This window comes from Synchiropus splendidus, chromosome 7 (assembly GCF_027744825.2).
Source record: "Synchiropus splendidus isolate RoL2022-P1 chromosome 7, RoL_Sspl_1.0, whole genome shotgun sequence".
Classification (NCBI taxonomy): Eukaryota; Metazoa; Chordata; class Actinopteri; order Syngnathiformes; family Callionymidae; genus Synchiropus; species Synchiropus splendidus.
In genome coordinates, this window is record NC_071340.1 from 27,868,007 (window position 1) to 27,893,142 (window position 25,136).

Sequence of the window (25,136 nt, forward strand, 5' to 3'; positions counted from 1 at the left end):
TGCACGCAGCTCTGGCAGAGGCTCGCACCAGAGGTGACCTCTCCAGTGGGCCCTTTGAAAGAGCTACCCCCTCAGAGTGTCCTCCAGGGTTTTCGGAAAGTGTGGCAGACTTTCTGCTGTGAACGCCACAAAGCATCATCAAAAACATAACCCTGTTGGCTGGCGCAAAATGAAGTGCTTGTCTTTTAACCCTAACCCTATGGCAGCGCACAAATCTGTGTATGAACTGCAGTGACACTTGTGACCTATGTATGAGAAAAACTTACTGAGCACTGTTGATCAAATAACAACATACAGTATGTGGAAAAATAAAGAACTCAAAGTAATGTGTAATGGTGTAAGGGCTCTCGATGGGTGGCTACTCTCATACGAGTACTCGTACACTGCTTGTTTTGGAAAGAATTGGTTTAGGTGCATCCCTAATAATAACAACAATATCAAAATGTGTGATCGTCAGCCAATCAATGCTTTATTTGACATGTCTTTATATCTGTTTTTCAGATCCCTATTGAAATGAATGACCACAGAACTATGATTGTAAGGCACATTGTTTTAAAAGTCATGTTTCAAGTTGACAAAATCATGAAAAATGGACATTATGAAGAGTCTAGGTGGCGAAAGGTGAAGGTTTCGAGTTGATCAGTTTCATAGGGCCACTCTGACTTTGTGAGGGCCACATATAAAGGCAGGCCTGTGGCCCCTGGGCTCTGTCCTGGTATTGATAAACTGGAAGCTGGAGTTCATTATGACATCATTACATTCCATCAGGGACGAGCACTTGCTCATTTGCATGGATTTGTCTGACAACTCCAGACTCTTCTGGACAGATGACTTTTGTGGGTTTGTGAGGGGATGAAGAAATGATATGTATCATTTCTTCATCCTTGACACAGTTATCTGGCGCTTTCCTCCATGAGGCCTGATGAAAGTCTTCCACACTCGCTGCCGAGTCGGTCAGAGAAGTGCGTGTATCTTGACAGCGTACGACGTCCTCGTGCGACTGGGGTTCTGCGTCTGATCCGGGGTGGTCAAGCGAAGTGTGAATGCAGCGCCGGCACTTCCTTGGCATTTGCCTGTGACAAGTCGCCTTGCCGTCCCTCCTGTCTGTCTCTGTCCTCCAATAATGCTGATCCTCAATGTCACCTCTGCGTTTGGATATTCATTTGACATATTGTAAGTCATTTTGTTCTTGCTGCTTCGGAGTCGAAGAGCATTTGTCCGACTGTCAGCCTGGGATATGCTGAAACGCAGGAGAGCTGGCCTCCTCTGTGCCTCCTGCTGAGATCACTGAGGCAACGCTGGAGCCACGGTGCCAACTTTCGTCATCCGGGTTGAAGGATGGGTGCAGTGACCATGAGCCCCTGAACCACTGCAGCTATCATGGTTTAAAATAGATGTGACGTAATTAGGCCATGTCAGATTTCTGTGTGCTCTGGCTGACTGCACTGGCGCAGCTTCCGTGTAGATCTTCTGGCTCGTGAAATGTGTTCTTACAAGGTGCCACGGCACCGGGCCTTTAATGCGCTGCGACTGAATGGCTGTTTCACCTTTGCTCGTGTGCTGAGAACAGCAGCACAACATTCAGAGAGGTGTTTAGGTGAAGTGTAAGACTGGCCTGATGCCCACGCTCCCGCGGTTCTAGAGTGTGACCCATTTCACCAGGATCAACACGGATCTTGCTGCGGCTTCCTGAACCTTGGATGACCCCAGTGAAGCAAAGCGTGCTCATGCTAAATGAGCTGTGTGCGGGGGAAGCCATTTAATCGACTCCGAAAGCCTTGTGTTGAGTTGTAGACATCACAGAGGGTTTGTTTTCTTTGAGAGGCTCACTTCTTAATTATATTCCTCTTAACAAGTCAAGTGTGTGTTAATACCTCATGCTTATCTGCCTCAACAACACGCTGTGAAATGCAATGCTGCCAGCCACAGAAGAGGCCGAGTCGTGCGCCCAGCACTGGAGCTTTGTAGGAAGAATGCAGCATTCACAGGCTTCTGTGCTGGCAACATTAGAGTGCACCAGGAAGCGTTTCATGCTTGGTCTCAAAACGTTTCTGATGACAGTCGTAAGTCAGCGCTGCTGACCGGGCGCCTGCTGGCTCGGCTGGCGGAGCAGCAGCGTTTGCCTGCAGACACCTTTGACACCTTCGCACATCCTTGAGAGGAGCATCCACTGGCGCCTTAGTCTGGTGATCTGGTGTCATGCCAGCCACTCTGGTTGCTTCCTTTTGGAAGGATTGATGAGCTAGCACTTACAACAAATCAATACAAAGAAGGTGAGTCATTATTTCTTCTTCTTCTTCAATCACCATCCCCAGTCTCAGCTATCCGCTGTCCTTCTTTAAGCCACGCCTTGGCCTCACCGGCTCCTCTGTCACCTGCTGACAGGCTTGGAGCCAGGATTTTGACACAGGGCGTCCATAGCCACGCCCACGTGCCCCGCCCCCAGCCCATCCCCCCGCCATGACACACCAGGACCAATGTTGTCCACCAACATAACACAAAGGTAACTTAGAACTTTATGAAACCAAGCATCGTGCATCAACATTAATTTAATTTAACTACCCCTCCTCAACACCTTTGTTCATCTTCCTTCATATAGTGATGCAAGACAAGCACAGAGTTGTGTCAGCTGTGAATCTGTGATGGTTTTCTGAACTTTCACACAGTTAAACATTCTTCAGGTCGAAGCTGAGTGTTGTCCGTCTTGTCTTTTTCATTTTTCACACAAAGATTTGGTTTGGAAAATGTTTTCTAGCCTTTATACGAAAAAAAGGACAGCAATAACTGTAAATATTTCTCTATAAAATACGTGCAAGAACTCCCCAGCGCAGTTCTTGCTAGCTGAGGGAGGGGGTGTTCACGCGGCGCTGTCGTCATGTGGCTCGTTCGATGAAAAGACTTTCAGTGCATTGGTAAACAATTGTTTAAAGTTTTGAACTTACCTGGCTTTTCCATATGATGAGACTACGATTGGGGCATTAAAAGTTTAGCGTGTCCGTCTGAAAGAGAAATGGACGTCCAATTTTTCAGGTTTTGCAGTTGATGGCCTTCACGGGACGCCCAGATGCCCCTCTAGCGACAAGCATGCCTGGTGATCTGGTATCAGCCTTTGGTTTTCAGAAAAACTTACCATGAATCTCTGGTCACTGCAACAGATGTCGATCTGACTGAAAATATGTAGTCAGCCTTGGAAGCTACAGATGACGTGGAGCGCTCGCCGTCTTGCGCTGCAAAACTTTAGTGTCAAAAGGAAGCTGGCAGTTTCTACTCGAGACACGAAACATTGACGGGAGACAGAGGTGGGTAGCACTGGGTCAACTGCTGTTACCGGCAGAATGGCAAGATCTATCGGGAGTGTTTGTCAGCCCGCCCCTGCTCCAGGTGAGGTTAAATCCCACCATTGTTTCAGTGGGCAGGTAGTGGCCGTGAGGCTCCTACAGTGTGAGCGATAATGTCCTGTCTGAGTCTTGGTAAATATCCTCACCGTGGTTCTTGTTAGCAAGCTGAGCTTGCATCATTAGCTGCTGTCATTTTTCTGATGAAATGTGCTGAGTGGATGTGTTTCCATACTGGCTAATGAGAAAATGTCACCGGGTCTAATGTTGTTAGTGGGCGAGCTTTTTAGCATAAACAATGTGCAACTCCAGCTCCTGGCCTCGGAATCGTCCACCTGGCTCATAAATCATTGCTCTAGCAAGAAAAGGAAAAAAAAACAATGTTCCGTGATGTTTTTCGATCTTTAGTGTAATAGAAAAATGTACTTTAATGTAGCTGTCACGGAGCTCCTTTGATATCAGCCTCCAAATTCACTTTTCTACCCACCTCCTCCCCCCGCTCATTCTGCCTGCTGCACTCTCCATTAGGTAGACTGTCAGGACTCGGAGCGACTATAGATTGTCACGTCAAAACAACCCGGAATGGTGTCACCCATTCTCCGGGGGGAGGGGGGGTGTGGGTCCTGGTGAAAGCCATTTTGCCTTCTTCTGCTGAGCTGATTAGCCAGCGCTGCGGCTCTTACTGATCCCAGTCATCGCAGTGATGTGACGCGACTCGGACACAATTGGCTTGTTTGTCATTGATATAGAGTGGCTCCATGGAAGGGGGGGGTTCAGAACTGCTTGTCAGGCTTCATTACGGGCTTTTGCTTCAGCTGCTGATTGAATGTTGCTGCTTGTAAAGTCCAGTCTGGATACGAAACTCCTCAGCAGCAGCTCTTGATCCAGCGTGTCTTGTCCAAGTTCCACTGCCAGTGTGAACATCCCTGGGCCTTTAGACAATGGAGCATTGATTCCATTCATTGGTATTCAGAGGTCTTGCCACAGTGGCCCTGGGTTTGGGTCTTTAAGCGGTCCTTCATTTGTAGAGGTCTGTGCTCTCTGAGTGCTTTTCTTTCAGTGTGGAGCTTGTAAGTTGCTTGTGTGGGTTGAGGTGAGGTTTTCATGGGTGTTGGTCTCCGTGTGCCCCATGACAGGCTGGCGACCTGTTGATGCGGGCCCCACCTGCCTCGGGGTGGGCTCCAGGCCCCTGTAGCTTTGGTGAGGGGATTTGATTGAGGGTTGGAAGCACTCCTTTCTGATGATGGTGATTTGTTTTGAGTTCTCATCAAACATGAACAGTTCAGTAGACTGCGATGTGTTTCATTTTCAGCGGGGCCCAGCTCACCAACAGGATGTCATCTGTCACATGTTGCCTGAGCCGCTCTCAGTGACCGACGCCGACCTGACTGGCTCTGGTGGCAGAACTCAACATGAATCCTCTGTGACTCTTATTTCAATGAGATCTTAGCGAAGAGGGCGGCAATTCATGCTTTTGCATTTGTCAGGTGCGCGCTGGCGTAATTTATCCTCTTCCTGTTAGCGTAACTGATTCACATTAATATCGTCAGGAAGAAAGAAAACTTTTCCCATCCAACATTAAGGTTTTGACAGGCTGCACGTACTTGGGGCGACGTGATGTTTTAAAGATGAGGCCCCTATTGGCAGCTCTTTGAGTTATGAAAACAATAAGTGCCTCAAGGCCCAGTTGTATGCTCAGGCTGCCGGTTAGCTCAAATACAGCTGGAGGTGTTGGATGGCAGAGAAATGGCACCTCTCCACGGCTGCTGCCTGGTGTCAGGTCTGTTTGCCCTGGAAAACTTGTCGTACTTACAAAGCCCTGGTTACAAACAAGTGTCCTGCGACCATGACATGAGAAGAAACGAGGAAGGCTAGCCGTGCTGGCACGCGTGTGCATGAAGTGGACCTTGAAGGAATCGCCACATTCTCAAACACTCCGGAGCTATGCTTCCCAAACGGTGGCAAGTCTTGTTGCCGACCAGCGTATTGCATGGAAAACAATAGCGATGATGAATGAGGCGCACCGCGAGCTTGCATTTCTATTGCCATGAATAGTGACCCAGAACGGCTATAGCGAGTTCTTCTCACATGGACAACGCATTTAACACACAGCTTTAAAACACATCGATGCGCTGCCTCCGATCCTGTTCTGATCTGGTGCTGACAAACACACGGCAGCAATGTAATAACAGGATCAACCTTGTCATCTCACGAGACTTTTAATGAGAATATATTGACATGGTATACTGCCGTCATGCATTATGGGACCTACTTCAATGCTCTGTCCAGCAGGGGAGCACTGATCTCCTCATACACGAGGAGTCATGTTGACTATGCCAAAAATCGTGAGCCAAAATGGCCATCAGTACACGCCTACTGTCCAGGCAAACATCCTATTAATATTGCCATCTTCTTTTCCACCAATAATCTGAACTCAGTTTTAAGTTGAAACTCTTTGTGAGGGCGGCCGTGAAACCTCTACTTTCCTTCCCCAGTTGTAAAACAGTCATGTGCCTCATCATTGCTGCTTTGCTGTGGGCCACACATTCAGACCTGCACTGTTGTGTGCATGTTTGTCAAACGGAGGACTCCAGTCGAGGGAAACGTAGTTGAACTGGGAGTGATCCGGGTAAGTCTAAGGCAGCTTGACTCTCTATCCCTCCTGAGGCCCAACATGGGGCTGCAGGGCTCCGAAACATACGAGCTGATGAACGCGCCGCTGGTTTGATGCGTGTGTCGTTACGTTTCCTTTTTTGCTCTGGTGCAGGTCCCTGCCATCCTAATCCTTGCCACAACAAGGGACTCTGCGAGGTCAGCGAGTCCTACAGAGGCGACACCTTCATCGGCTACATCTGCAAGTGTCCGGCGGGCTTCAGTGGAGTCCACTGCCAGCACAGTGAGTCCAAACTCTCTCCCAAACAAGAACCTTGAATGTATTCAATTCAATTACAGCATAATGAATCAGTGGGAGCGTAAAACCTTTTACACATTTCCCAGGAGGATGATTTATCTGTTTGATCTGGCAGCGTCTCCAACACAAATAATGTCCTTGAGCAGTGAATAAATGCCCATCACTTGACAGGAAGTAAATCACTTTTGAAAGTAGCGGTTCAAGGAAGTGACTGAGAGTCGGGTGGGAACAGAAGCATGGGAGAGGCTCGTGTCCAGAGGACATCTGTGGGGGAGACCTTGTCAAACCTAATACATTTACTGCAGTGGAACTTGCTTCCAATATGTTACTCTCGCCGCATCCGCAATGAGGTCTTGAGATGCCAGACAGAGCGCGTCCGCTGTGCTCCACACCCGGAGTCTGAGGTTTATAAACATTCTTTGTCCAAGGAAAAGCCATTGCACTGCCACTTGTAGTGCGGTCGCCTCACACTCAGGGGTTGGAAGTGGCGTGCAGCGTCCGGCCGGCTCTTCGGCCTCCTCCATGCCAGACTGTAAAGCCTGCTGGTGTGAATGCACCAGCAAGAGTGGTGACACATGTCAGCTGTATGGTGTGACGCGCCGTCGCTGAGCTGAAAGTGTTGTAAAGGGAAGGTGAAAGAGGCCTGGAAAGATGAGGAAGGACGACTGTTTTCTGAGCTCAGATCGTTGCCTGATCATTTCTTTGAGAACCGTGGATAGAGACACGGATACTGACTCGGGTCTCGGAAGGCAATTAAGCCTCATATCAAGCACACTGATGCAATTAAATGATAGGAGACTTGACTCTGTCATGTTCTGGTGACATGTTATTATCGAATGAAGTCACATGTGAATGTCGACAGGTGCATGGGACTTTGATCCGGTGACAACGGGTTACTCCCCGCAGCTGGGTTGATATGCTGCTGATGACTCCACTCCTGGTGCCGTTTGACTTTCTTTTGCTTGCTGTCCTTATTTAAAATAAAAGGTCCAGGCCAGCAGTGAGGGACGGGGTGAAGTGACGTGTCCCCCCCGGGGGTCTAGCTTGAAAGGCCTGAGAGAGAGTCCTGCTGGAGTGACGGCGAGCCAGCGCTGATGCTGCGTGTCCCACGCCAGGACACGTTGAAGGAGACATGTCCAGAGCTGGGAACACACCCACCAGCCTCCAGCCCCTCTGGACATCCCCAAGCCTTTTATCCAGTGGGACTCGGCTGGCTGCTCGGGGGACTGAAGAAAAGGCAGTTTAACTGATAAAAATGCTTGCGTAACCTGAGTCCGATTCAGCTGTGTGATCAATGCCTGCTGCAGTGTGATTGATCGCAGAAAGCTAGGAAGAGCATTGGCCCTGCATCAGATGGTGTATTGATAATTGTGAGACCACACCACAATCACACTGTGTTGATGGCGTCTGTCCCAATGTAGCATCCGTTAGCGCGCGTGTCACTCCACCTGCGGCACGTCTCCTTGTCATCTGCTAAAGAGAGAGAAACTCTTTAATGCTCCAGTCCTTCTTCAAGGCTGCATGACCCACAGATGGTGTGTTTCAAGGCGGGTAATGAGTAGCCCATGAAAGCCTCTCGCTCTGGCTGCAGATGGACCTGAACCGCCTGCGTTTTCTGCTGTCATATGTTCCAAAGGAAGACGCTGTTGAAAGAGAACATGCTCCCGTATTTGATAGTGGACCCAAGCCGAGCTCTGCTGGACGGCTGGAGGGTGAAGCCTGAGAAAGCCATGGACCCTGAGGAGGTTCCGCCCCCCGCTCCCTTATCTGCCACAGTGAACTCTGGCAAAGACCCGGTGGCCGCTTCATGGATAGATCAACATTTAGATTGCAGTTTGTCTGAGAGTGTCCCACGTGGATAGTTCTGTCAGAATTGGTATGTGGAATCATTACTTCTGGGTCTTTTGAAGGCTGTGCACCGGTTTCAGGGCGAGTGTCTCCTCAAACTGGCGGCTCACCCCCCTCAGATGTGACTCCCTGTGAGCGTCGGCTGCTGTGAGTGAGGCCGTTTGTAAATACATGACGTAGGCACAGGAATGAGCCTGTCAGAATTCATGCTTGAAGTTGTTTGTGCAGCTACCGACATTAGTGTTGTTCTAGCTGAGCAGAATCACTGCTATGATTCCAATTCTGAATTCTTTCTTACCTTTCTTCTTACCTTTCTTACTGAAATTGACTCTTTTTTTATTATTAATGATTAATTATTATTATTTATATATATATATATATATATATATAGTATTTTTGTCCCTCAGGATCAATAATAAATAAATATATATAATAAATATAAAATATTGAAGAAATCCATTCTCATAAAGGGGCGTTTTAAAATCATGTTCACATGTCTTTTCAAAAGCAAATGTGATTTGGCATTATTTTTCTTTTGTCTTCTGTCTTTAGCCTTGACTTTTGGCCCTCAGCTTCAGTCAGGGTGTCTGGCGGAAACCCTGCCACTGTTCAACCCGTCTGTCTGATCATTGACATCATCTCTTCATTGCTTCCCCCCGATGTCCGTTCTTATCCCAGCATGAAAGCAAGAAACAAAGTGACTCTCCAGCAAGTCCAAATGTGGAATTGTCGTCAGGCACCAAGTGAAATCCAGTTTTCTTGCAATGCAGGATGAAATCGTAAGCCCCTTAGCCTCATCCCGGCAACTCTCCATTGGACAGAGACCACACTGACCAATACTCAAAACAACTCCCCTCTCTGTTTCCACTTTGTGGCCAGAAGGTTGCTTTTGCAGAAGGTGAAGAGCTGTGGAAAGAATGTTCCATCGGAACTCATGACTTCTTTCTTTAAAGTACTTTCTGCTGATCCGAGGGAAAGATGTGGTTTTTTTGGAATCCAACACATTTGGCTACTGGGTGCAGCAGTGACAACTATGTCACAATGAAATACTCTGATAAGATTCTTCAGATCTAGTGTTTCATTTGACAGACCTGACCACAAGTTGTGCATGAAAGAGCTTCCTCTCTCCGTTTCAACACTGACACGAGTCAGCTGCCTTTACCACCACCTTCCTCTCTGGCTGTAGTGAGACATGCTCAGCTCACATCGTGTGCAACCACCGAAATACTCGAGAAAAAACAAAAGCATCCAGAGGCACTTATTTGCTCTCCTCTTCCACCAACCCGTATATATGTGTGTCTATATCTATATCTCTATAGATATAGATATAGATATAGATACACACACACACACACACACACACACACACACACACACACACACACACACACATACGGTCGTGCGAGTCTGTCCTGTCATTTGAATTGATCTGTAACCTTTGCCACATCCCTGGAGTAAGCACAATGATTCTTTGGAATAGAAACTGCTGCACCGTAGCATGACCTTTATCTTTAGCAAGGTGCTGCTTTGCTAGCAGATTCACCGACCTGCTTTATCTTCTTTAGTTTTTTTTCTCTCTCTCTTTTTTAGACGTTTTGCTGCTAAAAGCAAATCTGATGTCACGTCTGAGTTGGAATTGGAATGGAAAAGTCTTGAGGCCTCTTCTGTGAGAGACGGTGGATGATGGAGAGGGCATTATGAGTTGGTGAAATGGCAGCGCAGGAGGTGGAGATGGCTGCCCAGGATTGTCCACCCACCCGCAGGAGCTTCCCTCTGCCGTCTGGGAAGAGGCTGCGCAGCGTCCAGGTGTAATCTCGTCGCGGGGCTCGCGCCTAGGTGGGCGTCGCGCCTAGGTGGGCGTCGCGCCTAGGTGGGCGTCGCGGCCAGGTGGGCGTCGCTTGTTTCCAGCGACAGAAGCCACTTCCCCCGTCTGCCATGGCGCATGGAAACAGCAGGGCGGTCTGCTCGGAGATTGCCAGGATGAGTGTGTGCCACATCCTCCTCTTGCTAAAGAATTTCCCCTCTTTTCCTGTAGAAGTGTCGCCTGAAGCATGTTGCTACAACCTCACTGAGGCTGCGACTTGGTTGCCCAAAAGGGTGGCATCCCACACTCCCTGATTGTAGTACACAACTTACCTTTGTGCTGATTCCTCTGTGTGGAGTCCCCCGGTTCAGTTTGTGTTATTCCAGCATATGAAGCACTCCTTTCCATCTATTCACATGTATGCTCGTGCCCAGCCTCACAACAGACCGGGCTGCAGGAAAACATCCATACTGATCTGTATGGAGTCATTTCTTTGACTGAAGCGAGCGACTGGACCCGCTGAGCACCGTGTCATCGACAGTCTTGGTCAAGGCCCGGCCGGATCGTCAGCAGCCTTCTCTCCAGGACCACGGGTGGCTCCGTCATCCGTTCCTCATGTCGTTCCAAGCGTAATACTACTCCATTGTTGAGCTGAAGGATGTCTATGGTGATGCTTGATGTTACTATTGTAGATATTGAAACAAGATTCTCCTCCTTCTGGTGAAACCTGTTTCTTGCTGAGTGCTTTTAGGGCAGCAGCTGTTTCTACGGCAGCTTTTGTGAGGTCCCCTTGAGCGCCGCTGTCACCTGTGACCACAGCAATAAGGATGGGCTGTTTGGCTGCGGGCCAACGTGTAACGCCATCTTTGAATCCCGGGTGACGAGGAGCAGTGGCTCTGCCTCTTTGGCTTGAGCTCCTGTCTTGGCTTCAGATGGTCAGCTGCAGCTGCAGCAGCAGCAGCCGTTTCTTCGACGTGGTTAAATGTGAAACCTCAGCAACCGAAGGTGCAAATGTGTCCTGATCCTGGTGTCATGTGGGGAGTACGGAGCTGGAGTTCAGTGTGTCGCCTAACCCATCATTTCACCATCGGTGGTCGCAAAGCACAGTCTGATGATTCAGAAACTCTCCAGACCCGGGTCTAGTGCTGCCCCATGACTGTGACCTATTTCTTGAGCTGCTTTGCTTTGGAAAGCCACACAAGCTTGTGGTGTGGACAGTCGATTTCTCATTACTGACGCTGCAGACTCATAGGTCTGATGTCAGGGGAAAAAAGTTTTCTGTGTGCATTTATTTTTTCTATTTCTAAAAGCCTGCAGATGCAGCCGTGAATCATTTTTCACTGAGCTAATCCCACTTCAAATAGTGTGTCTATGAAGCGCCATATTCCTAATCCCTAATTCCCACTTTCATGCCTTGTCACACCCTGAAAATGTGCAGCATGTTCAAGAGGAAGAGCAAAATTCAGCCGGGCGGATCAATAGGATCAATATTCATGCCTGACCCGAGCAGAAGAGAAAACACACTTGTCCCTCCCACTCTCCCTCGTCTGGTCTCCTGACTGCCTCACAGCCGGGGAAGGAAAGTGTCTGAAGTGCTGAGAGTCACTGGTGGCGTGAAGACTGATGGACAGGCCCAACTGACACTGGAGACAGGCCCTTGCTTGTCGTGCTGTCTCTCTCTGGCTGAACTTTGACTGACAGGACTTGGACCACTTGTGGTGCGGTTGGAAAATATTCCACCGCGACAACACCTGTCAAACTACAGCCAATGGCTCGGGAAACGACCGTGAACATCGGAATGCATGATGCCGCTTATGACTCTATTAATGAGGCGCAAACAAACCGTTTCACGTGCAATTGAACATTTCATCCACCAGACTGTCAAACCGTTCTCTGCGTGAGGCCATTTGCCGAGGATTCGAACGGCTCTGTCGACTCTGTTTCTGTGCTGATATTTTGATGTCAGTGGTGCCTGGTCACAACCCCGCGCTTGCTAGCACAATGCCAACTCAGCTGTGCTGTGTCTCCTCCTGGCTTGTCTGTTTCCAGCCTTGTAGCTGTCACCAGCAGAGGAGACAGTGTTGAAACTATCAATTGGCATGTGTTTGGCAGAGGAATCAAACACTATCTGAAGGTGAAAGGCCTTGGCTTCCTTGTGCCCCCACACATGTGCACTGTGTTATTTCATTAGCCAGTCTTGTTTCATGATGGATCGCCATAAATGCAACACAGGGCTGTTGCTCTTGCTGCTGCAAACTTCCATGAAACCACAGCCAGAATGTGGTGACACACTGACAGCTGGAAAAATCCCAAGTGGGTCAGACGCACTTTGTCTGAACATGCAACTCACAGCTGCGTGTTTATAGAGGGATTCGCTTGCAGCCCTGACTGTAGTCACAGGATGCTGATGTGCACACATGCACAATGGAAACTGTCGACTCGAGACTTTTGGAGCCACGGCTCACTGTTGTAGGCCTGAATTGACACAACACCCAAATCAATGCATTGACTTCTCGACAAGTCAACTACTGGCCTCGTGTCAGGCTCCTTCTCTCCATCTCCTTAACTGTGTTCGCCGTATCTGGTGCTGAACCCTGCTGCACAGCAAAGCAGAGTGACTGTCAGCGACGTGAAGGGTGTTTACAGGTCAGGTGTTCATCATGTGCGGCACCTGCAAACGGTTGCTTCCCTCACCTTGGTCGAGCCACGTCTCGCTGCCTGGACGGTGCTTGTGAATACAAAACATATGCTGGAAGACGATTGGTTTAAGCAAAGGAATAAATGTTACCGGATCAGTCCCACGTATTTCACTAAGCCGGCGAGATGTATGGGTCACGTTTGGTCCACAACTGTCTTGGTCTTATTTTGACTGAAGAGCATGACCGAGGCACTTTCCCAGTGGGTGGGATCCTCACTGACCCTGGCAATAAAGCTGACTCTGACTCTGGCTCTGACTCTGATCAGCATTGGCCGTTCAGGTCCATGGTGCACTGCAGCAGATGAGGCTAAGGTTTTCATTTCATTCGGTTCTCCTTTTAAAACAGGAGCTGTTTCAGGAAAAAGTAAACATAACCAAACGGGAAAATAGAATTAGGGAGTGACAACTGCAAAGATCACAATACTGGATCAGGCGATATTGTATCGACATTTTGGCTGATGTACTTGGTGGTGCGATATTGTCTTCATGTTTTATATCTAGTATATCAGTATTTTATACATAGAAACCTCCATATGCTGCTGTATTGCTGACCTGTGCTGAGCACCTTTTCTCTCTCTTCTGTAACAGACTGTAACAGAAAGCCTGACTGGGCTGATGCCATTACACTTGTTTTCATGCACATAGTATTGTACTGCATCATGTCATCATTGTCCCCCTTAAGGTGGCCCTCATCAAGGTATATTGCTGAACTGGCTGCACTGCAATACATCGCCATGTACTGTCTACGTCATCGGGATAGGTCTCCGATCGGATGCAGTACACAGCCCTAGCTAGAATAGCACTCAGAGAGCGCAGACATCCAACTGGCCAAGTTCCACCCACATTGTGAATGTAGTGTCCTACATATATTTTGTCAGTGTCATTTTCTTTTTTTGAAGTGGAGAGCAGACGACAGTAGTAATCCATCACTCCCTCGACAGTAAAGGAGGAAGAACCTCTGAAGATTTGTGTACCCGGATGGTACTCTGGAACACCACAGCGTTTCAGTCACTGACATCTGTTCACCTGTTTCTGGGTTACTGAGTCTGGCAAACATCAGTGCTGCTTGGTGGAGGTCGGCAACTACTGACCAATGTCTTTCAAACTTCCAACATAGAGCTCCTTTCTTCTGAATTCACCGTCTGTTGAAAGTGCAGACCTTGCATTTGTGTGGCAGCAGGAAGTGTGGCAGAGGTCAGCGCAGTGGAGACTGGTGTCCTTCTTCCAGGAAGCACTTTCACCGGGGGCATTCTTCAGTGCCCTCATTAGTGTCAGGCTGAGGAGCCTTGGAAAGCGCCCGGAGCCAAGCAGTAGGCCGGCGTGACGCTGGGATCCTAGTGGCATCGCTCTCTGCTTGTTTGTTCACTGATGCTTTCCTCTGGTTGGTGACCCACCGCAGCAGGGGCAGCAGGGAGACGCGGACCCAACCGTTCCCCCAAGTTTTGTAATAAAATATTAGCACCATTTCCACTCACTCATTTATCAACGCTTGATCAGAGAACTGGTGGCCTCCCGCCACCAGATGGCAGTGTCGGCACAAGCGATGTGCAGGAAGTAAATCGGTTGATCAGTGGGAAAGGAAATGTTGTTTATGATTGTTGTTATCGGCATCGTTGGCTGCGTTGCGTCGTGTGTCTTGCCACGCTGCTGCCTCTGTGGCTCATATCCCCCGGCCGTCATTGTCCGTCCCCACATGTCTGTCTGATGGGGCTGATGGTGTGAGTCCATATCCAACTGTGGGGCGAAGAGGAGGGACACCTTGTAGAGACTAACAGTCCATCACTTTGCCACAAAACTCACCATGTGCTGAGTCAGCCTTGCCTTGGCTCAGCGCCAGCGAGTGAGAGTGAACCTTGATAGCTTCAATAGCTGTTGTGTGTGTGTGTGTGTGTGGCACCAGTGGATCAGATCACTTCCTCATCGCTCTCATCACGGGCTGATTTTTCATTGTGTTCTCCTCCTCCTGTTCTGTGTCCATACTTGACCCTCTGAAGAGAGGTCCCGCACCAGGGACAGGAGCTGCACAGGGACACACAGCCCTTGGTGAGGGCTGCACACAGACACAATTCAGACTTTCATCATTGTGCTGTAATTTTAGAGCAAGGCCTCTCCAGAACCGCGTCCTCCTTCCGGGTAAATGTCCTTTGACCTGCCTCAGTGTGTTCTCCTGATTTGCTCTTCACCTGTGTGGGATGTCAACATTCCAGTCTTCAGTGGTTTTAATGCGATTTCTGCCCTGTGTGTTTATACTTCTTCATTTTGCCCCTGGGTGGCGAGTTTGACAATTTGAGTTTTGAAGTCACGACTGAATATTGATTAAAAAAAAAGATAGCTGTGCTTCCCCCAGTGGCACTGCGAGGTACTGCAGGGCGATTGTCGCTGACTGGTTCCCTTCTGTTTACAAAAATTCTGCAGTCATTAGAAACACAGTGCAAATTCATTCAGTCCAGGAACTAACTACGAACTCTCGGCTCCTCTTTTACGCTCATGACCAGATACTTCATCATCCCTGAAGGGAACTAGCCCCAGCCTTCATCTCATTCGTTCCCAACGGCATTCATGTTGTTTTGCTTGTTTCATATGACCAGCTATGTGACGTGGATGGAGATGAGAGTCAATATGTGTTCATCATGCTTGAAACACAGTGATCCATTTTCAGGTGTCTGAACAGAATGAAACGGATCATTTCATTTATGGCAGCGTCTCTCTCATTAGTCACTTTTCGTCTGTGTCATGGTTGCTGTCTCTGTCTGTCAACAACAAATACAAAATAGTGACTTCACAGCGCTGGTGCTCTCATGAAATGCAGCCGTGGCTGGTGCTTTCGCTGCTGCTGCTGCTGCTGCTGCTCTCTTATCTGCTCCGGCTATTGAATATGCGCCTCAAAACTTCACTCATCTTCTTGAGACTGTTCTTCACATATTCATGTGCCATCTGAGTCTGTTTGAAGCCAGAAAGTTTGCAGTCCTCACAACCGAAGAGTGGGCTTCCTCCAGCTGTGGAAGCTCGTCCTCTCATGTATTTTAATTGTATGTTGCTATGATTTTCATATCCTCACTGAAATGAACAAGATAGTTTATGCTTTAGCGCCACAGAATGAATCAAAATCCCTGTGACAGCGGCTGTGCACTGACTGGATTGATGGCTTGCTTCATGCCAGAGATGTGTGGTTAGAATAGTCATTGTTATTGTTGATAAGCCAGACTCCACAAGTCTTCTACATATGACGTGAGTGGGTGGGGATCGGGGCCTGGAATGTTTTCCTCCCGCATTGACTGCAGTCATGTTCCACTTCCGTTAAAGTCCAATTGCATGTTTGTGACTCCGGTGGCTTCCAGTGAGTCCGGTTGTATTTGGCACCCTCCATCCACGTGTGGCATTTGCTCCAGCTCTCAAGCGCTTGCCAGGACTAGCTTTCTCGTTGCTCATGCGTCCCCTGTCTCTGTTGCAGATATCAACGAGTGTGAAAGGGAGCCTTGCAAGAACGGGGGCGTCTGCACTGACCATGTGGCCAACTACTCCTGCGAGTGCCCTGGAGAGTACATGGGAAGGAACTGCCAGTACAGTGAGTCTGCTCTGCTGGCCTCCTTGCTTTGTCCGTCCAACACAGGAGCGGATCCTCTTCTTCACTCTCTCGGTTCCCGCAGTGAGACACGTGCCCTTTCTCCAACTGTGCTCCTCTGCGCTCTCATCAATAACCCATTTTCAAAGCCATGAGTTGATGCTCGCTTAAATTCCTGTTCATGTCAGTGCTCAGCACAATACTTGGTGAATATGAATCAACACTCTCACTTGCTACTTCAGGCGAGTGAAGACACTTGAATCAAGCCCATTTATTCATCACGGTGCTTGTACAAGGCTGGTGTCAGCGATCGCTGCAGAAACCAGAGGCAGCAAATGGAGACGGCGGCAAGTGGGAGCGGCGAGCTGATGTCCTCGCTGTCACACTGTCAAGATGCTTTGAGCAGATTCAGGTTCAACCATTGTGCTCGCAGATACGGAGGAGGGATCAAGAGAAGCCGTGAGCCAGAGAGCCACGCCGGTGAGAGCAAGACTGAGACCGAACTGAGCACAGGACGTCTGTCCGTCTTAGAGACGCCTGTTTATTTCTTACTGCTGTAGAAGCCATTTTGTTCAAAACAAATCCACAACTGAAATCTTGCTTCCATCCGAGCAAACTGGGAGTTTGTTCTCAGTTAAGTTTGGTCTGGGCCCCTCAAAGTTCTTGGTCTGGAGTTTGGTGCTCTTGACGACGAGGAACACTGAATACTGAGCCGACCCAGGTCAAATGGCTTGGGATGAGTCCGTCCAGACGCCGCCACTCCTCAAGCCAACCCAGAGTCCAGGTCAGCTGGATCTTAGTGGCCCGAAGCCACATCCCCTTTGTAGCGCCCAATAGAAAATGACCCTCTGATTCTTATTTTATCAGCCATCCGCGAGCACAGAGGCCTCCTCATGTCTACTGCCGCGTATGTCCAGAGATGGCAACTAGTTGATATTTGTTGACTTTCACCCGGTGAGACAGGAGGCGCAACACAATGAGTCCAAGAGATTTTTTGAAGAAGGAATACATCTTCAAGCGTCACTGTGTTTTCCATACGAGCAAGCGGCTTATCAGCTTCATTTTTGCCTCCGACTCTCAAGCTCGCTGTGTTTATTATGCTGTTATGGGGATTTTCTCTCTTCTCTCCGGGAGCAGATTAATGTGTAAGTGGACTCAGAGCGCCGAGCCACTGATGCACTCCAGAATTACTTCATTAGATGGGTCCTTCAGCAGTGGGCACACACTGAGTCATGCGCTAGTGTTTATTCGCCTCTTTGGATTGCAAGCTTGGCTTATCTTAGCTTAGCTTAGATTAGCTTAGATTAGATTAGCTCATATTTTATTTTATTTGATCATGAACAAGCATGAAAAACGATGAGGATAAAAACAAGTTGTAGGAAAACATTTATGTCGTCCATCTGTATTGTGATGGAAAAGACGCACAACAAATGTTGAATACACGATGATGAACACTGTCGAAATCTGAAGTCCGTCTCCACATACTACAATACCACTAAGTCGTTCATGAAACTGTCCTGTTCATGTCGTCCACATCAAGAGCGAGCACTAACATCTGAAGTGAACAGAGCAGTGAAGAGAACAACAGGAATGGAGCGGCAGGAGTGCGCCATGTGGCGGCTTCATGTATGGCAATAGTTTTCTTGTGATTGACAAACATCTTTTCCAAGATGAATATTTTTGATCCGTTGAAAGTGCGCATTTTTGTAGTCCATGTCAGGTCCTTTCCAGCAGGGCATTTTCAGAGAGGCAGCCATTTCATGTCCGTTTTAACCAAATATTACTTGGTAAATACAAGAATTTTATTTGGATGTGAAGCTAGTCCAACCAACTGCACAGGATGGCACATTTTATTGTGGTCTTTTTTCCATGCAAAGCCCTGCTGGTGTGTGCAAAAGCTAATCATGATGCGGCTCCATGAAATATGCCGCAGATCTCTCGTGCCCTAGTGCGGCGAGCCTGGAACATGTTGTGGGTGGCGGACAAACCTGTGTTCCCTCCTGTCCTGAGGCAGGGTTCTGGTTCTAATCCCAGCTACGTAGGGTGAGAGGTGTGGCCACATTAATGCAGACAACCACTCACACACACACGCACACACACACACACCTACAGTACGGACGAGTCAGTGCAACAAATGCACACGTGTGTCTCTTCTCCTTTTTCTCTTCCGTCTATGCTGGATTTGATTTTCTCTCTTTGGTGATGTCTTCGTGTCCCCAGCGCGGCATATGAGGAGATGAAGAGGCAGCGGCCTTGTTCATCTCATCTTGGGCTTCCGCTGTTGTGTGTCGTTCTCCTGGTCCGGCGTCTCACTGGTCCAGGCTGGAGACGGACTCAGCTGTCACATGGCGCTGGGGACGAGTGCTGTCGCCGGCTTGATTCTGGCCCAGGGGCCAGCAGGCCGTGGCCTCGGGGCCGCCTGCTTCTGCTGCTCTGTCTGACGGACGAGTGGCAGGCAGCTTGTTAACTTGGCCACATCATCGCTGCAAGGTGAGAAGGACTGGAGCTCTGCTGCGGAGACGTGACACCCAGGAGTGCAGCCGGAGAGCTACAGCTGCCGAGGCAAATGTGGCACGATGTCGCTCCCTCTTTCCAGCCCTGTGGTCTGCACGAACCAGAGGCACTTTGTCAGGAAATGACATGAGAATGTGATGCAGCCAAGCTGCCCTGGAGCAGCTCCCATCGTGTCAAAGTGACTGGAGTTTCTGCCCTTTTTCCAACAAACCTGTTGTGGCACTCGTGTACAGCAGCAACGCTCAGAGCAATGGCTCAGAAATCGAAGCATAGGCACCGTCTCCTACGAGCAGCAATTCTCAGTGGCAGGAAGCAAGTAGAACAAGCCGCTGGTGTGCGTTTCTTGGGATTTTTTTCTCCTATAAAGAAGGTTTATTTGCATGAAATTCCACCTGGAGAACTTGAACTTTATCCGTGCCGACACGGTGATCTGAACCAAATATATTATTGAGGGTTTGTAGACGAGAGGATTATGTCGTTTCAATGAGGATTAGCTGACTGGCTTGTGTAAACGCTCTTAACCCCGATTCTGTTGCTGAATAAGATGACTGAAGGAGGGACTGCTGCGGTTGAATCTCTCACCCGGACGCAGGTCTACATCCCGTCATTTTGGAGGGGATGTGGTTGATGAGCAGCAAAATATGCCTTTGAGATTTGAATGGCAACAATCTTCCTTTTCTTGTGAAATGTAATAAATCGCACTGAAGCTGCTGCTGAACACAACTGAGGAAGTGAGCGGCCAGTCTGCAGCCTTTCTCTGGGACGTCCAGTCCTGGAGTGGCGTAGCCACTGAAGTTTGTCAGTAACTGGGCCTGTCTGTGAACGTTGTCAGGAAAGGACATATATGGATCAGTTATTGTCAATATTCTTTTAATAACCATGGCGAGTCAGCGCAGTGAGATTCCCTCATTCATTATTGATTTGGTCACATGTCAATTAGGTGGTTAATAAGCAGGAGGCAGGATCCTTGGGTCGGGACATATCTCGTGTCCGTCGGACAAACATTTCATCTTCATGCCACGTCGTTTCTCTCTCTGGCTCGGTCACCCAAAGTGCTGAAGTAAAAAAAAATTCTCATCCCTGCCAAGTACGGAATCCAAGATGGCTTCCAGGAAGTCGAACACGCTCAGCTAATCTGCGTCTTCTCGCCAACGTAGCATGTATTGATCATGAAGTTGCTGGACAAGACTGGTGGCAGTTCAGCTGTGGTGGTCGTCGCCGTCTTGCTTTCCGAACTCAATAACTGGAATGTGCGGCTGTGACCTCATTCCCACTTCCGAGGTCACTGGAAGGTCAAACATCATTGCCACCTTAAAGGAAGTCAACCAGGACTGGTCCCACCTTGGCTCCGCCCCGTGCCGTGCGTCCTCCAGGTGGCGCCATAGACTCCGTGCTGCCGTGGTCCCATGCCCAGTGAAACATATATTTGCCATGACCTTGAGGCCACGCTCTGAAATGCCAGCCTTTTCTCTTTAAGAGGCTTGAGGAACACATGAGCACAGAGCGCTCTGTCCCCAGGCGGGGTCCTCCTCAGATCTGGCTCGGCCTGTTTCAGCAGCTGCTGCACATGATTGCATTGCTCCGTTCTTCGCTGACTCGCTGCCTTCTCCTGCAGCCAAAGTCTTCCTCGGGATTTATTGTCTCCCTGGCACCTGTGTGTGTGTGTGTGTGTGTGAGCGAGAGAGAGAGCGTTTTCCCCGGCTGCAGGTGTCAGCGGGCGGTTTGAAGCGTCTGTGGTAAACGCTGCAGACGGCCTGACGGGCCGCAGGTGACCAGTGCTCCAGGCCTCCCCTGCAGACAACAGCTTCACACTGCTCCCAGTGGATTTTAGCTCCTGTTTTGGACAGTGCAGTGTTTTTCACTCGTCTGGGACTCTGTGACTGTGATGAATGCTGCGGCTTTCAATCAGAGACTGAATGTGAACATGGCACTTTTAAGTGAGTCAGCCACAGTCCCAAGTCTGACTCCCTGTTGGACACATGGACAGAGCGTGTGCAGGGTTCAGAACACGAGGTAGGACGACGGTTGCGCTGAACAACAAGGTCTCAAGGTTGTAGCTGAACCTGTCCAGCTTGAGGAGCAGCATGTTTATAAAGGACCAAGTCATTGAGAATTCAGCCACAGTCCTTCTGCGGTCAGGCGCTCAGACACAGGCTCCACTTGACTAGTTTGTCATCGTTGAGAAAAGCTAATGTGTGTCCTTCCCTCTCCCTCCTCTCAGAATGCTCCGGACCACTGGGCATGGAGGGCGGTATCATCTCCAACCAGCAGATCACAGCCTCCTCTACCCACCGCGCTCTCTTTGGACTGCAGAAGTGGTATCCTTACTTCGCCCGGCTCAACAAGAAGGGCCTGGTCAACGCCTGGACCGCTGCCGAAAATGACAGGTGGCCTTGGATCCAGGTGAGCTGCCCGTCCAGGCCCCGTGGAAGGAGCCTTTAGGCCCAAACATCTGGGAATAGCTATCAACTCTTGGGCCCAATAACACCGGATGATCCAATGATTGGCTCCGACATTTGTCCGAGTCGACTGACTTGGTTTGCACGAGCAGCCGCCCTCACAGGAGGAGGTCTCTAGCCTTTGCCATTTCTACTGCAGTTCCCTGTCATTGGAAAACATATACATGAATATACTGTGTATATATATATATATATATATGTGTGTGTCACTCCCACTGACTGGTCTGTTCTGGTCATCAGTGATGGTGTTGTGGTTTGCTCGAGGGCACCTCTGCAGGGAGCTTCTGTTTTTGTTTCAAATCCAAATGTCACATCGACGTGTTTGTCATGATCTTGACAGTAGATTAAAACCAATCCATCGTGGGAAAATCCAGCAGTCAGTGTGTCGTGGAGGAGCTCAGGAATGGGCTGAGACTAGCTCCAGGTTGGAGTGTCATTGCACACACAGAAGGACTGGGACCTTTCCATGGGCTCCCACTGTCGGCTCTGACACCGGCCAGCGTTTGATAGTGGACTAGTCACGAGTCACTATCTTAACCACCAGTCTGCATGTGATGTTGGCGGGTTAATGGATGCCTTTATAGCTGTTACTCATGTGTGACACACATCTTTAGTCTTTGACCATGTGACCGCCGTTGATGTTCCCGTATTCAGACGGTTTGGGTCTCAGTGCTCCCGGAGCTGAAGGCGTGTTTGACGATGTTGCTGGCTGGCGGTGAGGGTTAGACTCCTTCAACAGCTGACCATGTGGTCTGAACTGACACACCGCACTGTTTGGTGCAACCGTATTGAGGAGCAGGCTCTTGGGCCATGTCACGTGTCTGCACTGCATCTGGTGGTGGAAGAGAGAGCAATGTGGCCCACAATGACTGGTCCATAAAAGCGTCCAGCAGCAGACGTGAGGGAGATGGAGAAAGTAGAGACGTGGACATGAAACATTCATGCTGCATTGTTTGAGATGAATGACGCCACGCGGGAGTGAGCAGGCCACTGCAGTGCTCCGGCAGCGTAATTGGCACGTGTGTGGCTGTGAGGACCGACATGATGGGACCTCGTGTGAGTGTGTTTCACTGACAGACTTGATGAGGCTGGTTCAAGCGCGGAACAACGCCAGACCAATTCCAGCTGCAGCTTCTTGATGTTGCCGTCGGTGTTGTGAGACGGCCATCTCTTTCCTCACAGCCGAGACTTGCTTACACATGAAATTGCATTTGAAGACTCCAGGGAAATATACGGCGGGTCGGACCAATATCAGCTGAAGAAATTCCTCCTGCCACCTCGGCTGGAGGAATAAAACAAGTCAAATTGTGTGTGAGGGCTAATGGGCTCCATGCATAATTCAATCCAAATTAAAGAGTTAATAACACCACAAGGCCGGACCTGAGCGCGCAGACGCACAGAAACAATCATTTCTGTCCCGTGCGCTGCAGCCTGCAGAACACTGGCAGATGAAGCATTTATCAGCCGCGTCCCAGTGTGTTGAGGCTTTCGTCGACCTGACAACAGTCAGTCGTCTGACCTGTCAACAGTCAGTCGTCTGACCTGTCAACAGTCAGTCGTCTGACCTGTCAACAGTCAGTCGTCTGACCTGACAACAGTCAGTCGTCTGACCTGTCAACAGTCAGTCCTCTGACCTGACAACAGTCAGTCGTCTGACCTGACAACAGTCAGTCGTCTGACCTGTCAACAGTCAGTCGTCTGACCTGACAACAGTCAGTCGTCTGACCTGTCAACAGTCAGTCGTCTGACCTGACAACAGTCAGTCGTCTGACCTGTCAACAGTCAGTCGTCTGACCTGACAACAGTCAGTCGTCTGACCTGTTGAAATGCGCTGGAGAATCTTCCTGCAGATGGTGAGGAATGTTGCTGCTTTCTCTTGTTGTGATTTTAGTTTCTGTCTTTACATATAAGAGTAGGAAGATGGAGCCTGGTGTGCACTCGTGAGCCCGCCTGCCATCTTGGTGTCACCGGGTCGCTCGACCCACCTGCTGATCCAGGACGTTGGTTTGTGCTGCTCCCGCCACAACTGTTGTGCGCTTCAGCTACATTAGCTTGTAACCGTTGGACTGTTGAGAGACTGTTAGAGTGGGTTTAGGATTTGTTTTGAAAGGTACAGCCGAGTGTCAGTCCTCGCCAGCGTGGGTCAGAAGGAGGTGTTGTTCTGAGAGAATCCCAGACGGCCGATTATCGGCCGTCCCAGTCAGACACAGAGTCATCAGCCACTGGGATACTCCTCCCCTCCCTGAGCCGCAGGCCACACAGCTTTGTGAACATGACTGAGAATGTGCCGGTTCCAAATGTTGCCTGTGCGTTCTGCGTCATGTGGCGTGACTTGACTGGTCGTTTGTTGGTGTTTTGGAGAACCGAGGATCACAGAGTCTGTTTGTAGCATTAGCCACCAGGCTAGCCTGTACTCAGTCCCTCGGTGGCCAGTGTTCTGCCGTTTCATTACTTCTTTCTTTTTGCTTAATTGTTGTTCTTTCTGCAGTTTGCAGTAGAGCTTTTCATTTCAACAATAGTCAAAATGACAGACTTTTTTTTAGTCAAAATGACAGACTTTTGCTTTGTTTGCTGCGTAAAAAGTGTGATTCCTTAGTGAGGCCTAAATCTGACTCCTGTGGATGGTTGTTTTCTTTGGTCGACACGACCGTGTCAACGCCTTGTTTTAGGTTTTTTCTCCTCACATTAGCTTCTTCACCTTTCCACTGGCAGCGCCCTGTTGACGGCGTGTTTGTGGTCGACTGTGAGCAGCCATGAAGTGTTCCGTTGGATCTCTCTGAGTCGGAGCCAGGGCCCTGACAGAAGCAGGGCAGGGGCCTGGCTGAGTCCCACCACTTGCTTGAGCAGCCTGAAAATGCTGCTCTGTCTTGAACTGACTTGGTTTGGGTTGTTTTTTTTCCTCCTCCCTTCAGATTAACCTGCAGAGGAGGATGAGGGTGACTGGCTTGATTACCCAGGGTGCAAAGAGAATTGGCAGCCCGGAGTATGTGAAGTCGTACAAAGTGGCGTACAGTGACGACGGGAAGACCTGGAGAACGTATAAAGTGAAGGGCAAAGACGAGGACATGGTGAGTCACTGACTGCCTTCACCTTCATGCTGTGAAGAGAGCATTTCCACCCAGACTGGCTGTCTCTCCGTCTGTGTCTGTGTGTGTGTGTGTGTGTGTGTGTGTGAGTGTGTGTGTGTGTGTGTGAGTGTGTGTGTGTGTGTGAGTGTGTGTGTGTGTGTGTCTGTGTGTGTGTGTGTGTCTGTGTGTGTGTGTGTGTGTCTGTGTGTGTGTGTGTCTGTGTGTCTGTGTGTGTGTGTGTGTCTGTGTGTCTGTGTGTGTCTGTGTGTCTGTGTGTGTCTGTGTGTCTGTGTGTCTGTGTGCGCGCGCGAGCCAAGGACAGCTTGGAGGACATGATGAGATGGCTTTTTAATTAGCCGGCACACACCGGGCCGCTCTTGCTGTCCCTCACCCCCCTCCACGTTGATGACATCAAGATTGAATTGGATCCTATTTGGGGATGTGCAGCAACAGTAACAGCACGGGCTGCGTAGTTTTCTGTGGCTCTTGACGGCCGTCCCCTGCCTGGCTCCTCTGGGACGGAGCCTGCGCTCAGTGTTGAGTGTGTCTGTCCCAGTGTGAGCTGAGCGTGGCTGTGGGGGGGCCAGAGTCTCGCCAGTCCAGGCACCTGGATGGTGGTCTCGCTGCTTCTGTCCTCTGAAGTCCTGCCTTGCTTCTGTGTGAACAGCGCTCTTGAACGCACTGTGGTGTCCTCACAGTGCAGCCATCGTTGTGTGGCTGGGAGGACGTGAGCTAATGGTTAGATTTGTCAGTGCAGCACTTCAAACCCGCTGCACAATGGCGCCGTTAGGCTCTTTAGTTAAACCACTGTATTGGCTTATTTAGCCGCTAATTGATAACACCGGCTCCAATGAGCCGAGGAAAAGTGGATTTCTCTCCTCTTTCTAGCCCATTGACCTTGAATGACAGCAATTGGTTGAGTGCCCGCTAGAGACGG

At 49.5% G+C, this 25,136-nt stretch overlaps 1 protein-coding gene across 2 annotated transcripts in view; it reads left to right on the forward strand.

The window, feature by feature from the left end:
* The window catches only part of edil3a (EGF-like repeats and discoidin I-like domains 3a), a 61,802-nt gene that overhangs the window by 20,567 nt on the left and 16,099 nt on the right, over positions 1-25,136 (forward strand). For both annotated transcript variants that reach the window (XM_053870133.1, XM_053870134.1), the window contains 4 exons: positions 6,103-6,231; positions 16,048-16,161; positions 20,894-21,075; positions 24,044-24,199. In XM_053870133.1, coding sequence (XP_053726108.1) covers positions 6,103-6,231; positions 16,048-16,161; positions 20,894-21,075; positions 24,044-24,199 — 581 coding nt within the window. The remainder of the gene's footprint in view (positions 1-6,102; positions 6,232-16,047; positions 16,162-20,893; positions 21,076-24,043; positions 24,200-25,136) is intronic.